We start from the raw sequence: 15,591 nt of genomic DNA, 5'->3' as shown, positions 1-15,591 counted from the left end.
TTATGACAAATCAGAGCTTCTAGATTATGGTTACCCCATAGTGATATTCAATGTTGGGCTTGTAAATAACTACTATTGCCATGCCCGATGGCTAGTGAAAAAATAAAAAGAGTAAAAAAAGAAAAGAAAGTCAAATGTTGCAGCTAAGTCGATTTTGTAAATATCAATAACCTGCCCCCACCCCAACCCCCTAATGTTAGTGTTTTTAAACTCTATCTCCCCTTTAGGTGCCATATCTGATTATTACTATTATTAAGTAAAATTGTATTCCCTTAAAGTAAAGTAAAGTAAAGTAGAGCTATTGAATTTTTAATTTTGACTAGTAAATGTTTAAAATCACTGATCCCATGGCTAGTGGATTTTATAAACATTCTAGAAGCCCATGGGTTATAATACCAAATAGCCATGGCTAGTTTATAATTATGGTTAGTGTTTAAAATCACTGATCCCATGGCTAGTGGATTTATAATTATGGTTAGTAAATGTTTAAAATCACTGATCCCATGGCTAGTGGATTTATAATTATGGTTAGTAAATGTTTAAAATCACTGATCCCATGGCTAGTGGATTTATAATTATGGTTAGTAAATGTTTAAAATCACTGATCCCATGGCTAGTGGATTTTATAAAATTGTAGAAGCCCTGGTTAAATACCAAATAGCCATAGTTTAAAATGTGCTGAGGTGTCGTTAAACAAATATTCCATTTTCTCTTCTGTTTACAAATGTAATGAATGTCATTGTGAATGTTTATACGCCAGCTATGAACTACGTGTTTCTGTTGTAGACTGCTGTGATAAACTGTTTGAGCATTTCAACACACTGGTGGAGGGGTCCAAGCGGAGGGTGTCGGTGTGGCCTCTTCAGATGATGCTACTTATCCTCTGTCCTGTGAGTTGTTCATTGTCTCATTAGTTTATAAGGGGCAGGACGTAGCACAGTGGTAAAGCGTGGTCGGTCTAGGATCAATCTGCGTCGGTGGGCCCATTTGCAGTGGTAGAAATAAAGCAGAATTTTTTACTAGTCCAATGGACAAATACATCTAGAAATTGACTTGACCGCCAATATTTTCACTTGTCCAAATAAATGTTTTTTTTTATTCAAGTTCAAGGATAATGTTTTTAATTTTTAAAAATGAAACTGCACTGAACATTTTCACTTGTCCACCAAGGTACACTTCGCTTGTCTGAATAGATTTTCACTTGTCAGGACAAATGGACAAGTGCTTTTTTCGAATGCTGATTTGGGCTATTTCTTGTTCCAGCCAGTTGGTATATCAAAGGCTGTGGTATGTGCTATCCTGCCTGTGGGATGGTGCAAATAAAAAATCCATTCTTGCTAATTGAAAAGAGTAGCCCATAAAGTGGCGACAGCGAGTTCCCTTTCTCAGTGGTCCTTAACCATATGCCCGACAACATATAGCTGTAAATAAAATGTGTTGAGTGTGTCGTTAAATAAAAAACCAAAAAACAACCATTTGTTAACATTACGAAAATAGTTTTTTTCCCCTAGTATATTTATTATAATTTAATTTCCAAGCATAGAGTGTCAGTGTGGCCTCAACCAATGATGCCACTTACACTCTATCCTGTAAGTGGTCAATTAGCAAATTAACATTATATAGTATAAATATTAAAAAGTATTTCAGGTACTTTTATATAAACCAGACACCCACAGGACCACAGGAAAAATCCAGTTTTTACGGGTGTCCAGTTTATAGAGGTTATCTTCTGTACTGATATTTAAAAAAGAGCCACAAAAACATCTGGTTTTAAGAGAATTCCAGTTTACAAAGGGTCCGATATATATATATATATTTGTACATATTTCTTTCAGAAAATTCTAGAAGAAATCAACAATGCCGACACAGGGGCCCCGTGCTCTTCACAACATCTCAGGAAGGTAACCTTTATCTCTTTTCTTCATATTCAGGAAATGCCCAGTAGCAATAGTAATATTGCTTGTAATGACAATTAAGTAACAGTTTTTATAGTCAATTATATTTTTTTTTCTTGTATGTAATAGTCATCTATCTATAACAATCACTTTGTAATTATGTCCCTCAAGTGTCTGTTATATACACGTTTGACTGTATAGTTAAGTGTGTGTTATATACAGGTTTGACTGTTAGTTAATTATTTTATAATTAATAACTAAAGAAAAATTAAGAATAAAAATAAACAAAAACAACAATATACTAATTTTTATTTCAGAAACATTTCATTGATGAGGTTAAAAAGGCGATTGCGTGCCATGGAGGGAACAAACAGTTTACAGAAGGCGCCGCGGTCACGTGCGTTCGTCTGTGCAAGGCTTCCACGTACATCAGTATCAACGACAGCCTCAATGTCTTGTTCTCCCTCGTTCAGTCGGTCATGCAGGATCTCAAAGTAAATGCAATTTTGCTCTTGCTTTTATTGTTTAACAAATTATATTTTTCATGGTCAAGTGTGTTTTTTAAAGGAACAGACCCTAGTTTCAACCTGTGAAAATTAACACTAAGTTTATTTAATCTACAAACCTGTAACACATTTGGATAAAGTTAAAATTGAGTGAAATATGAGTCTGTGACTTTGAAATGGTGAAATACCCTCCAAAAATAGACTAAAACTCGACTCCATACCTGTTACTTCTCAGACGCACGTGCGTTTTTAAAAATATGAGAAAACCATTTTTTGATATTAAAAACACCAGGATGACCAAATATACTTTGAATGTACGGAATCTTGATCATCTAAACCATAAAATCTAAGTAAAGTATGATTTCAGTTATCAAAAACGACTCTTAATAGTAAAAAATATGCGTTAGTGTTTAAACAATAGAGTATGTCCCTTTAAAAATTATTATTATATATATTTTTTCATTATTATTTTTTTAATTGTTTAAAATTAAAGCAACAGACCCTAGGTTTTAAACACTACAACATATTTTTACTAATAAAGCCGATTTTGACAATTGAAATCACCCATTACTTATAGTTTATTGTTGAGAATATCAATTTTCGTACATCCAAAGTGTTTATGGTCATCCTGGTGTTTGTAATGACATGAAATACATTATTTACAATTCTAAACACTCGAGCACCTATGAAAAGTAACAGTTATAGAGATCTCCAGTCTATTTTTAGAGGGTATTTTTTCCGTTTTAATGTCGCATTCTCTATCACTCTATTGTAACTTAATCCATGAGGTATTACAGGTTTGTAGATAAACCGGTCTTGGTGACTTGTTTTCACGGGTTCAAATTAGGATCTGAGACTAAGTTATAATGTTACATTTATGTCTGCTCAGTATTGGCCTTTTTAAGAAAATATCAGTTATCAACATTTTTCAGGTATCGGTATCATTTTTATTCCTCATAATAAATTTTATATTTCAGAATCTACTGTTCAGTCCTCCCTCCAACAGCAAGCCTTTCTACAAAGGTCAGAACATGTACGGCCAAGACCTTGACCTTTACATCGACTGCTTTGTGTCGTGTTTCCGCATCACGCCGCACAACAATGACGTTCTGAAAGTCTGCCTTAACGGTCATTCTCCGCCAATGTACCACTTCGTTCTTGTGAATGCCTTACACCGAATTATAACGCAGGTAAACATAATTGATTTGATTACATCTTCTAGTGTTTCACATTGTAGGCAGGGCTTCTAGAATTTTTATAAAAAATCACTAGCCATGGGATATGTAATTTAAAACATTTACTAGCCATGATTAAAAATTCACTGGCCCTACTTTTAAATCCATGTAAATACAATTTTACTCATTGTAATAATCAGATATGTCACCTAATTAGGAATATAGAGCTTAAAAACCCTTTGATTTGGGGAGAGGATATTCATATTTACAAAATAAACCTAAATACAGCATTTGACAACTTCTTTTTTTTCACCAGCTGTCGGGCATTGCGATAGTATTTACTAGCCCAACATTGAATATCACTAGCCATGGGAGTGGGGTTACCCTAATCTAGAAGTCCTGTCGGGCATTGCGATAGTATTTACTAGCCCAACCTTGAATATCACTAGCCATGGGAGTGGGGCTACCCTAATCTAGAATCCCAGGTATGGTAGCTGTTCATAAAATGAATTTTCTTTTACTTTTATTTTTATATCCAATTTTAGGTTCAAGCATGCTGTCCTGGAAAAACACTAAGATAATGGTTAATTGTTAGTGATTACAAGACTCGGAATTGACAGGAGGCAAAGAAGCAAATGCTGCTCAAAATGCACTATAATAATATTATGCTTTTTTATAATTACTTTCACCAGCAATTGTTGCTTTCTATCTGATTTTTTTTTGCAGTATTCCAGAATTTCTTATTTTAAAAATGAATATGCTATTAAAAAAATCCCTTTCTACTTTTGGTAGGAGTGTCCTATTTGGCAGCAGCATATTTCCCCTATCTCATTCTTTAAAATGTACTGAGGTGGAAGGAAGGAAGGAAGGAAATGTTTTATTTAACGACGCACTCAACACATTTTATTTACGGTTATATGGCGTCAGACATATGATTAAAGACCACACAGATATTGAGAGAGGAAACATACTGTTGCCACTTCATGATCTACTCTTTTTTTTCGATTAGCAGCAAGGGATCTTTTATATGCACCATCCCACAGATGGGATAGTACATACAACGGCCTTTGTTACACCAGTTGTGGTACTGAGGTGGTGTTAAACAATCCGGAGCGGGATTTAGTTTAGTTTATCTGCCACCAGAGATGTTTAGTTCATAAGATCAGACCTTCAATGGCGGACCCACTGGGCTTTTCCCCCGTCCTACCTCAACTGGTCAAGATATGTGCTGTCCTGTCTGTGGTAAAGTGTGCATAAATGATCTCTTGCTGCTAATGGAAAACCATCTTGGACAAAGGACCTAGCAGTGGTCAGAACCAGAGCCTAAGACAGGCAATTGCTATAACAGCTTGTCTAGAATGTGCATGTTAAAACACTTGAACTTGAGACTGTCAGAATTATCAAATGTTTGATTAATCGATGTGCTCTATAGTGGTGGTGTTAAACAAAATAGATTTTAACTTTTTAACAAACATTCCTTTCCTTTCTGTTAGGCACGTCTTCCTTGGTGGCCTGACATCAGTCTGATCTATGGTAAAGCCGGGGAACTCCGAAACATGTTCACTGACATCGTCAACAAAGTCACACAGGGCTTCAGTAGCCACAACTGTCCAAAGGTAAAGATTTAGCCTAGAAATCAGCAAAAGTGACAAGTCTGGACATTATTAAAGTATCATTTTCTAAAAGGTACTACATACCACATCAATACTTATTATTATCATATAGTATTGGTATTTGTTTAAAAGCTAAAAGTTAAATGCATTTAATTACTGGAATTATGAATTTATCATTAAAGTTTGTTTAATTTAGTTTACAGCATTTCATTTGTACAGTGTTTCTTTAAAGATCCAAATGTTAAATGCATGTTATGTTATGTGATTAGACCTTACTGTGATCAAATGCTCCCATAACTTAGATTATTGGGAGCTATTTAAGATATTACAGTATTGATACCATATAAATTCACATGCTAAAGGGAGCTAAAAATTACTAAAATCATTTTAGTCTCGGGAGTGATCCCGAACGAGAGTGATAGTTCCCATTAAGTAGCGAAGTGTGTGTAATATTATTTTTTACTAAATATTTTATCACAGAAATTGTTTATTTTTGACAGACTATAGCCAAGGTGACTGCATCCATCAAGCTGACGTCAAAAGCTACCGATGAAACATTCACAAGCTACAAGTACATTCTTTTGTGGCTTGTAAAACTCATCAATGCCGACCCATACCTCATGTTGCATGTGAGTTTATTAGTTTCTCCACTTTTGTAGAATATACTGAACATTGAGAAAAACTTAAAAGGGTACAACAGTTTTGGAAATAAAATATTTTGTAGGTGTTTTTTGTTGTTAAAAAATACTGTAACAATACAAAATTGGATTCGTATATTATATAACATTAATATCAAAATAATAAAAAAATCAACCGACCTGGTTATAAAAAATCAACCGACCTGGTTATACTACATTATTTCTTTTCAATATTACCTGTCCTCAACAAGTGCACCTCCCCCCATGCAAGTGGTCTGGTCTGAACATCCCGACAGCCAATGGTATGGCCTAAAATTGTTCTACTGTATGCTCCCTGTAGTTCCAGTCATGTGACTATATCTTCCTTCTTTTTCCCTGAGTGCATCAGTATTCTAATTTATTTTAAGGATTACTTAGTTCTCATTTCTTTTTCAGAATCAAGGTAAACCGGGACACGAGATTCAGAGGAGTACGTTAGAGCTGATCACTGGTCTTGTGTCTCTTGTTCATCAACAGTGGATGCCAGACGTCGCACAGAAAGCCATGGAGGTTGGCATTCAGTTGTATTTGTTAGGGGTGGGGTTGGCGGGAAGAAATCTTCCTACTTGTGGTGGATACTAATATTTCAGAAAGCATGAGTGTGCAGAGCAGGTGGATTTTCTTTTTGTTCAGGAGTAGGGGTAGCAACTTACTGTTTTACAACCTGGTAACACCATCCCTGACATCAAAAATATCTACTATATCACTGTGTATGGTGGGTCTAAATTTAATAATAATTATGCATATATTTATTTATTTTTAAAATTGTATGTTGTTAAAAATAAGCATATAAATTTTTTTGAAATATTCTTTTGATAAAGACTCTTTATATTTGCTGTTGAAAAAATCTTTAAAATTATATTAAGTATAACATAAATTAAATTGACATTTGTTTTTAGGCTCTGCTATGTCTGCACCAACCAGAGAACATTGAGCTGTGGAATCCAGAAGCACCAATCAACACATTCTGGGATATAAGGTTTGTTGAGGCTTGGACAGTTATTAAAATAGCTAGAAAGAACATGGTCATTTTCTGTTGAAAATGAAATGTCCACACAGTATTAAAGACAATGTTTTCAGATAAATACCTAATTTAAATTTATCCTTCAGCAATAGGTTCAGTTGACCACAATTGGATCTTTAGTTTGAGTTAGGTTTTTAGTATTGACATTTATTTTAATAAAGTTTACTTCCGGTTACTGTTCTGCGTGTTGTGTCATTTTAGATTCAGTATTTGCTTAAAACATATCCAACTGGTGCTTTCTCTTTTAGGTGTTGTGCAGTAAAGGTCATCCCATGTGTCATGGGCATTAAAACCTTTCAAAATTATTTCAGTACAATAAATAAGATTGATTATTTTTTGTTGGCAGCTCACAAGTTCTGTTCTACATATCCCAGCGACTGATTCAGCACCAGATCGTCAACTACACAGAGATTCTCAAGTGGTTGCGCGACATCCTCGTCTGTCGCAACCGCTTCCTACAGAAACACAGCACAAACGCCAACGTTGGCAGCAACATTCCAGTCTGCATACAGGCTCATATCAAGCTGGAGGTTTGTTTCCAGTTTTACATATACTATCTCATACAAAATTTGATTTACGTCAGTTCCAAAACTTGCACTATTTATAAGTCAAGCTCATATTAAACTTACATTTTGTATTTTGCTTTGAAGTCTGTTGTATTTGTAATACAAGCTCATATTAATTGGAGGTTTTAGATTCTACAATCTTTAAAACAAAACATAATCAAACGATATCAAAGTTGAAGGTTATATATTGTGTTTAATACCTCTAGCAGTAATTAACTAAGAAAATAGTAAACATCTATTGATAGCTCTTTTATTTCCTTCTTTTAATTAGAGTGGGGGCGGGGGGAAAGTGTTTGTTTTGAGTAAGCTGGGTTATCATAAGCATTAATGGCCATATTTATTCTATTTCTGTTTTTCCCCCCACTCTAATTAAAAGAAGGAAATAAAAGAGCTATCAATAGATGTTTATTCAGATTTCTTGTTTTGAAAGCACAAAACAGGTGATTTTAAAAGCAAAGCAAGTGAAATAGATACATACAGGAAAATAAGCAATTCCTTGCAAAAATCAACGACTTATTGACAGCCACTAGTAATTTCACAGAATTAGCCCAAAACCCAACCCTTTTATATAGTCAATGGAGACTTCAGTTTTTTTGTCTAGTTGTGGAGCATAGACATGGATTTATTAATTATATTTCTTGATTTTGTATTGTTTCCAGGTGGTATTTTTTGTCTACCTGTGGAGTATAGACATGGAAGCTGTTCTGACAGCAATGTCGTGTTTCCGTCTACTCTGCGAGGAAGCCGACATTCGCTGTGGCGCCGATGAGATGGCCGTCACTCAGCTGTTGCCAAACTACAACGTGTACGCAGAGTTGGCAGCGGCAAGCACTGTCCTCACCACAGGTAGGTGATGATTTATTTTAGAGCCTTTTGTTTTCAACATTGTTGTGTTTTAACTAACAATTAGTAGATGAAGTAGATCATTCCATTAATCCACTCCATCCATCCATCCATCCATCCATGCATCAATACATCCATCCATCCATCCATCCATCCATCCATCCATCCATCCATCCATCCAGCATTCATTCTTTCCATTCATCCAGTCCACACCATCCATCCATCCATCCATTCCTGCTGTGTAGTTTTATTTTAAGTATAAACCTAGAAATAAGATGACTGACCTCAGTAATGTAGTGGTTCAGCCACCCGACAATTAGCATTCAGTTTATGGCTCCACCCATATTTAGTTTTAATAGCTCAGTGTAGAGGTGTAAGGCCAATCACTAACGGCTAACCATTTGCCCAATGTCCAGGACAGACAGCCCAGGTAGTTAAGGTGTGTGCCCAGGATAGTGTGCTTTAATGGACAACACAAAATAAAAGTTATAGTGCAATACTAGACAACTTGACATTTTTATTACTGCTGCATTTGTGTTGGATGTGATTTCTTTCTTTTTTGTTTTCTTTTTTTTGGAGGGTGGATGAAAGTAGAGGAATAAGTTGAATTTAACCAGTAAATAGAGGACAAAGGAAGGAAATGGTTTATTTAATGACTCACTCAACACATTTTATTTACGGTTATATGGCGTCGGATAAAAAGAGGATAAAAACAGAGGTTGTAGGGACTTGCACTATGTAAGTTTTACTTTCAGTTAAAGGTGTTTATTTTATTGTTTGCAGGAAGAGCAGCATTGCAGAAAAGAATTATGGCTCTGTTAAGAAAAATAGACCAACCAACGCCAGGAAACTCCCAGGTAGTGTACTACAGCATTCTAGTAAAACAAAATTCATATCAACCAATAAATTAATAAAACACTGATTTGGTTTACAGCAAAAAATACAACCACATTCTACGAAATTATTATAAAAAAAGAAATTAGCACTGAACAGCCATTTAGTATAAAATAAATATTTCTTTTCAACTTAATCTAATCTGTAACCAATGGAAGTTGCTGTTACACGACCGGAACAGGAACATTTAAGCCATTTCATTGGTAGTTGGAATGTTCACGTCAGTCTACAGAAATAGGGGGAATGCCATTGGTTGGAGGTCCGGTTAAAATGAGAAAATGATCCAAGCTTTCTACAATTGTTTTTTCTAGGCCTGGGAGGACACATTCAGAAACTGGGACATGGTCACTCGGTATCTTGAATCTTACCCCAAGGTCAAGTTTGATGAAGGTCAGAGGGAAATAGCTGAGATGATCAAACTGAAGAGAAAACCACCACATCATCCCAGTACTGAACATGAACTAGAGGTAAGTATAAAACGACATACTAGTAAATGTCAACACTGTTATGCCATCAAACACAGAGACGAGATGTAGCAGAGTAGTAGAGGCTGAGGTGTGATGGATGCAGGGATGGCTTTTTCAACTCTTTTTTTTCTGTCTTTTTTTTAAAATCTTTTTTTTTTTTGTTTTTTTTTGCATAAAATAACTTTTACAAAGTATACTGGATTTGATGTGAAATGACGAAAAATTACCTCTTGAGGGATTTATAATATAAAGTTTTCAGATTTTTAAAGATCCAATTCAGCTGTAGTTCTAAAATGGGTACAGTGCACTGTTTAAACCGGGATCCGGTAGGATTGATGAAAAGCACCAATATACAAAGAGTGCTTGATAGACCAATTTCACACCCCCAACAATTTCATAATTTGCGCCATGTTGTTACTGTTGATTTCAGCGTCGTGTTAAATGCTTGTTGTGATTTCTGCTTGTAAAATACCTAAGCTAAGAATGCTGACTTCACAGTATATTTCATTTATAAAAAAAACAACCAAAAAAAACCCCAAAACATAAATAAAATAAAATTTTAATTTTTTTTTTAATCCAGCTAACTTATTAAATGTCACCTCACAGTTTAACAAATATATATCTAGCATTATCTAACAAATATGATTATTGTAAACTAATTCAGTGTACGTTTAACTGCAATTTGTATAAATACTGCATGTTCATTTCCCGCGATCGTGATCTCGGTGCATGCTCTCGACCATAGGTACAAAATTAACAAAGACAAAGGAAATAACGAAACTGCAGTTAGATATTCATTGATGCAAACAACTATTGTTTTTCTACACATCAAGATTTACTCCTGTGTAATCGTATTGTTCATGTCCGCAACGATATCTCTTGACACGTGGGTGTCAGCTGACTCTGAAGCGTGACGTATATTACGCCGAGAGCTTTCCTCAATTCAGCCAACGAACGTTCTTCCTAACGTTCGCGAACTATTTGATTGGTGTCCGTCGTGTCCATTTGGTTTAACATGAAGCGGACTGGGCCACTGATCGTGCTAGTTTATACAGAACTTGGGATTACACAGAAGCCGGTTTGGACAGAGTCCACTGTATATGGATTATTATATAATCTTCAAAAAAAGTAGGGGAACTCTTAATAAGAAATTACAATTGCCACAATTGTAAGATATATTAGCTGTGGAGAATGGTTATATGATAATAGTGAATTAATTGGGCAAACATTACAACCGGTAGTTCAGTATTACAGTAGGTTTTATGACCACCAATGATCTTGAAGGACGATTGGGGCCAGAAGTGAAATTTGAAAGTTGACATTTTGTTATCAGTAAATTACAAATTAAAACAATAAAAATGACTAAAAACAAAACAGTAACACCTGTATGATCAACAGAATGAAAAAGATTGACAGAAATAATGTTCCACAGTGATTAATCAACGTTCCTGGAAATTGTCAAAATCGAGAATGACACCCCACGCATGTGTATGGGACAACTGCGTGATGCACGTGCAAACTATGGAATGTGTTTCTGTGTGTTCATAAACTGACCTGAATGTTCTTTACTATGATGTCTGTGGTCAAAATGTATGTTCGGTCTAATAGTTGATACTAACATTAACATTTCAGGTTCCCCTACTTTCTTTGAGGAGTATATTACATATATGCTGGGTGGTGATAAACAGACCTGAACGTTCTTTACTAGGATGTCTGTGGTCAAAACGTATGTTCGGTCTAATAGTTGATATTAACATTAATATTTGAGGTTCCCCTACTTTGTTTGAGGAGTATATTACATATATGCTGGGTGGTGATAAACAGACCTGAATGTTCTTTACTAGGATGTCTGTGGTCAAAACGTATGTTCGGTCTAATAGTTGATATTAACATTAATATTTGAGGTTCCCCTACTTTGTTTGAGGAGTATATTACATATATGCTGGGTGGTGTCTAATAGTTGATATTAACATTAACATTTGAGGTTCCCCTACTTTGTTTGAGGAGTATATTACATATATGCTGGGTGGTGTCTAATAGTTGATATTAACATTAACATTTGAGGTTCCCCTACTTTGTTTGAGGAGTATATTACATATATGCTGGGTGGTGTCTAATAGTTGATATTAACATTAACATTTGAGGTTCCCCTACTTTGTTTGAGGAGTATATTACATATATGCTGGGTGGTGTCTAATAGTTGATATTAACATTAACATTTGAGGTTCCCCTACTTTGTTTGAGGAGTATATTACATATATGCTGGGTGGTGTCTAATAGTTGATATTAACATTAATATTTGAGGTTCCCCTACTTTGTTTGAGGAGTATATTACATATATGCTGGGTGGTGTCTAATAGTTGATATTAACATTAATATTTGAGGTTCCCCTACTTTGTTTGAGGAGTATATTACATATATGCTGGGTGGTGATAAATACAAACCTTCCTTTCCTTGCTTTAGGACCAACTCAATGAGTGGGCCAACATGACAGGCTTCCTGTGTGCGCTGGGAAGTGTGCGGCTGCAGAACAAGTGTCAGAAAGTCAGGTAATCAGAATTGGTCATTTTGTAATTGAAGAGTGTTCGGGGGTGGGGGGGGGGGTGGGGGGTTGGTTTCTAAAACCATGGTATCTTCACAGTGAATATATAGTTCCTTCAGTTGTATGTTAATTAAATCATTTAATTTCAGTAACAGCTCTGAGTAACATCAAATATTCTGTATGGCTTTCCATTTATTTCTCTTTTTATTAAAACAAAAAACAAAACAAAATTTCATTAGTATTCATAAAATATCTTTTTAGATGGATTATGATGGGTTTTTTTTTTCATTTTCTGTAGTGAAAGATTTAGACCAGAGTTAGATATGTCTACAAGTTTGAAACCCACCCCCCACATGACTAATGTTTTGATGATATGTCACAGGCGTAGGAAGTGGGGGGTGGGGGTGGGGGGTGGGGTGGGGGGCTTTTCAGATATTTTGCTTTATATTTGCTTTATAATAGTGTAAAAGTGTGTAAATATAAAAGTGACCCCCCCCCCCCCACACACACACACACACACATACACACTTTTTAGTACCTTCCTACACCACTGTATGTAATTCTGTTGAATTATCCTTAACTGGACAATTAAGCATGTTTTAAAAACTACATGTTTTCTCCTTTCAGCACGACAGCACTGTCCGGACTACAGGTAGACACAGGACGGAAAAGCAGCTTGATGCAGAGTTGTGCTAATGACTCACAGTACTGTCCAGTTACACAGTGAGTCTCTCAGTATAGTGTTCAGGGATGGGATTTTTTGGGTTGTTATCTGATTTCAAGTGTTTTTTGCTGAAATTGTTTACAAATTACATTGGATTTGATCTGAAAAAATGCTAAAATATTACCTTAAAGTTTATAGTATATTGCAGAGGTTTCATGATGAAGTTAGTAATTTTGTACAACAAATTACATTATAATTTTGTTATTACATGTTTGTTATTACACATTTGTTATTACATGTTTGTTATTACACGTTTGTTATTACATTTCAGATTTATTGGCAACCTTCTGAAACTGCTGATATTTCAGAATGAGAAGTTTGGTGCTCAGATTCAGAAACACGTCAAGGAGCTGGTTGGCCATGAGTTGAACCCGGCTCTGTATCCCATTCTGTTTGATCAGATCAAAGTATCGGTCGACAAGTACTTCGACTCAACCGGACAGGTAATAAATGTTATTTTAAATTTGATCCACTAGATTGCAGTGTGGTCAAACATTTCTATTTGGGCCAATCAAGGGATGTACAATATTTAAGTATGGATGTCATTTGGTGAAATACATTAACTCTTTACAGTTTTGATATATATTTGCCTTAACAGTCAGCCAATTTGGATATGTTGTCATGTTGGAAATGGTCAGTCTGACATTTCTTCACTGTGAATATTTGATAGATCAGTGTGTTCAACATCAAATTCATTAAAATCAATATCAGTTTGGGTAGATCCACCCCATTCTGATTATGAACAATTATTCTATGGTATTTAAAAAAAATGTATGGTTATATTTATTTTTATTTATTAAAAAATCTGTATTTTTCTGTAATACGATGAGTTTGTGTATTTCAGGTGATAGTGCTGGACATGAACACCCAATTCATAGAGAACGTGATCTTCATCATGAAGAACATTCTGGAGATGAAGTCCGATCAACCGTGTGAATACCTCGGTCTGACCAGCATCGAGTCTCTCATGTTGACCATTGTCAGGTACGAACAGACTTCTCACATTACAGTCAGTTAATATAACTGTCTTTTGATATTATCCATTTTACTAAAATATGACCTTGACACGTATTCTTTTAGACAAAGCAAGAAACTAGTCGACAGACAGCACTGAATACTAGGAACAAATGCAAAATATTGTGCCGATTTTAACTTTAAAAATAATTTTATCTCTTTTTTATTTTTATTTTTTTAATTGAACTTCAGCCATTGGCATATTTATATATTGTAACAGTTTTGCTGTTTAGAAATTACATAGTTTTAAAATATAATTTTTTTGTAGTATATGCAGTGAATTTGAGCAAATGTTTATAATTTTAAATATAACTAGATCATATTAACACACCTAATTTTGACAATCAGAAATTATATAATATATATATAAATTAATTTTGTATAATATACACTGAATTAATTTTCTTTTTTAAATTCATTTAGATACGTTCGCCACTTGGATTCATCAGTCCATGCTATCCAGATAAAAACAAAACTGTGTCAGCTGGTTGAAGCGGTGAGCTTTTTTTTGTCTGAATATTAAAATACATTGTCAATATTTGCAATTGTCTTTCAGAAGAAATTGTAATCCTAGGTCCAAAAGAATGGACATATGTTTTAAACGTCTAAACATTTACATAGGTTTGTAATAACAAGCATGGGTATGTGTTTGCAATTGAAGAGTTCATTTTCAAAATGTGATACATATCCATCTATGTGATTTTGCAGTAATATGATGGAGCGAATATCACATGAAACACAGTTTTAAGATTTCGTTTAATGGATATGGATTGCGTTTTGACTGAAACTGTTGTCATATTGTTGAGTTATACTAACATCAGTATCCCTTCACTGGTAACTCCAAAATTTGGAAATTAATATATATGGCATTTTGGAAATTGATATATATGGCATTTTGGAAGTTAACCCTTCAAATTAAATTTAACATTATTGTCAACCTGACAACAGGAATTGAGTAGCATCAAAAAAATTGTGATCTGATCTTTTGAACCATTTATGAATTAACAATCATCAGGGTTCTGCCTAGACATTGGAAATAACAAATATATTTCTTAGAAAAAAGGTAAAATTCATATCTATTATGCAGTCATACTCATCGTAACAGTGATGGACAAATCCTGGTTGGCCCTGACCAGCACCAATCACTGTGCACAGAACACTGTATCATTACTCATTCTTCAATTTGTTGTGCTCCCATAGGTTAGGAAATTATTTATGACAAAAGTTTTGGTAAAAAAACCTATATGACAAGTAAATACATGTTATAGATGATGCAACGTCGAGATGAACTGACATTCAGACAAGAAATGAAGTTCCGAAACAAACTGGTTGAGTATTTGACTGACTGGATCATGGGAAATTCTCACCAAGTGAACATCCAGGGAGATATCTGTAGTATGTCAAGGTATATATTAAATATGTTATGTCATGGTATATATTGAATATGTTAACATTGTGGTATATAATTAAGAGCATGTCACAAAATATATATTAATAGTATTATGTCAAGATGTGTATTAATTATGTCATAGTGCATATTAATAGTGCTAAATTAAAGTATTAATAATCAGAGTTGTTTGATTTAAATCACTGCAAAAAAATCAAAAAAATCATGCATTTCGATTTTTAAAATTTTTATTATGTTTCATTT

At 34.5% G+C, this 15,591-nt stretch overlaps 1 protein-coding gene across 6 annotated transcripts in view; it reads left to right on the top strand.

Moving 5' to 3' along the window:
• LOC121367863 (neurofibromin-like) overlaps window positions 1-15,591 on the top strand; it is a 103,554-nt gene that overhangs the window by 24,835 nt on the left and 63,128 nt on the right. For all 6 annotated transcript variants that reach the window (XR_005957440.1, XM_041492291.1, XM_041492292.1 and 3 more), the window contains exons 8-25: window positions 787-890; window positions 1,836-1,901; window positions 2,213-2,389; window positions 3,379-3,591; window positions 5,070-5,192; window positions 5,690-5,818; window positions 6,263-6,376; window positions 6,766-6,845; window positions 7,237-7,420; window positions 8,116-8,302; window positions 9,083-9,156; window positions 9,505-9,660; window positions 12,124-12,209; window positions 12,830-12,925; window positions 13,198-13,369; window positions 13,771-13,910; window positions 14,364-14,436; window positions 15,209-15,345. Coding sequence is in view for 5 of the 6 variants with exons in the window: in XM_041492291.1 (XP_041348225.1) it covers window positions 787-890; window positions 1,836-1,901; window positions 2,213-2,389; window positions 3,379-3,591; window positions 5,070-5,192; window positions 5,690-5,818; window positions 6,263-6,376; window positions 6,766-6,845; window positions 7,237-7,420; window positions 8,116-8,302; window positions 9,083-9,156; window positions 9,505-9,660; window positions 12,124-12,209; window positions 12,830-12,925; window positions 13,198-13,369; window positions 13,771-13,910; window positions 14,364-14,436; window positions 15,209-15,345 (2,311 nt within the window). In the remaining variant the exon portion in view is untranslated. The remainder of the gene's footprint in view (window positions 1-786; window positions 891-1,835; window positions 1,902-2,212; window positions 2,390-3,378; window positions 3,592-5,069; window positions 5,193-5,689; window positions 5,819-6,262; window positions 6,377-6,765; window positions 6,846-7,236; window positions 7,421-8,115; window positions 8,303-9,082; window positions 9,157-9,504; window positions 9,661-12,123; window positions 12,210-12,829; window positions 12,926-13,197; window positions 13,370-13,770; window positions 13,911-14,363; window positions 14,437-15,208; window positions 15,346-15,591) is intronic.

This window comes from Gigantopelta aegis, chromosome 3 (genome assembly GCF_016097555.1).
Source record: "Gigantopelta aegis isolate Gae_Host chromosome 3, Gae_host_genome, whole genome shotgun sequence".
NCBI classification, from domain to species: Eukaryota; Metazoa; Mollusca; class Gastropoda; order Neomphalida; family Peltospiridae; genus Gigantopelta; species Gigantopelta aegis.
The sequence above is the reverse complement of the archived record's forward strand: the minus strand, read 5'-3'. Positions and strand labels throughout refer to the sequence as shown.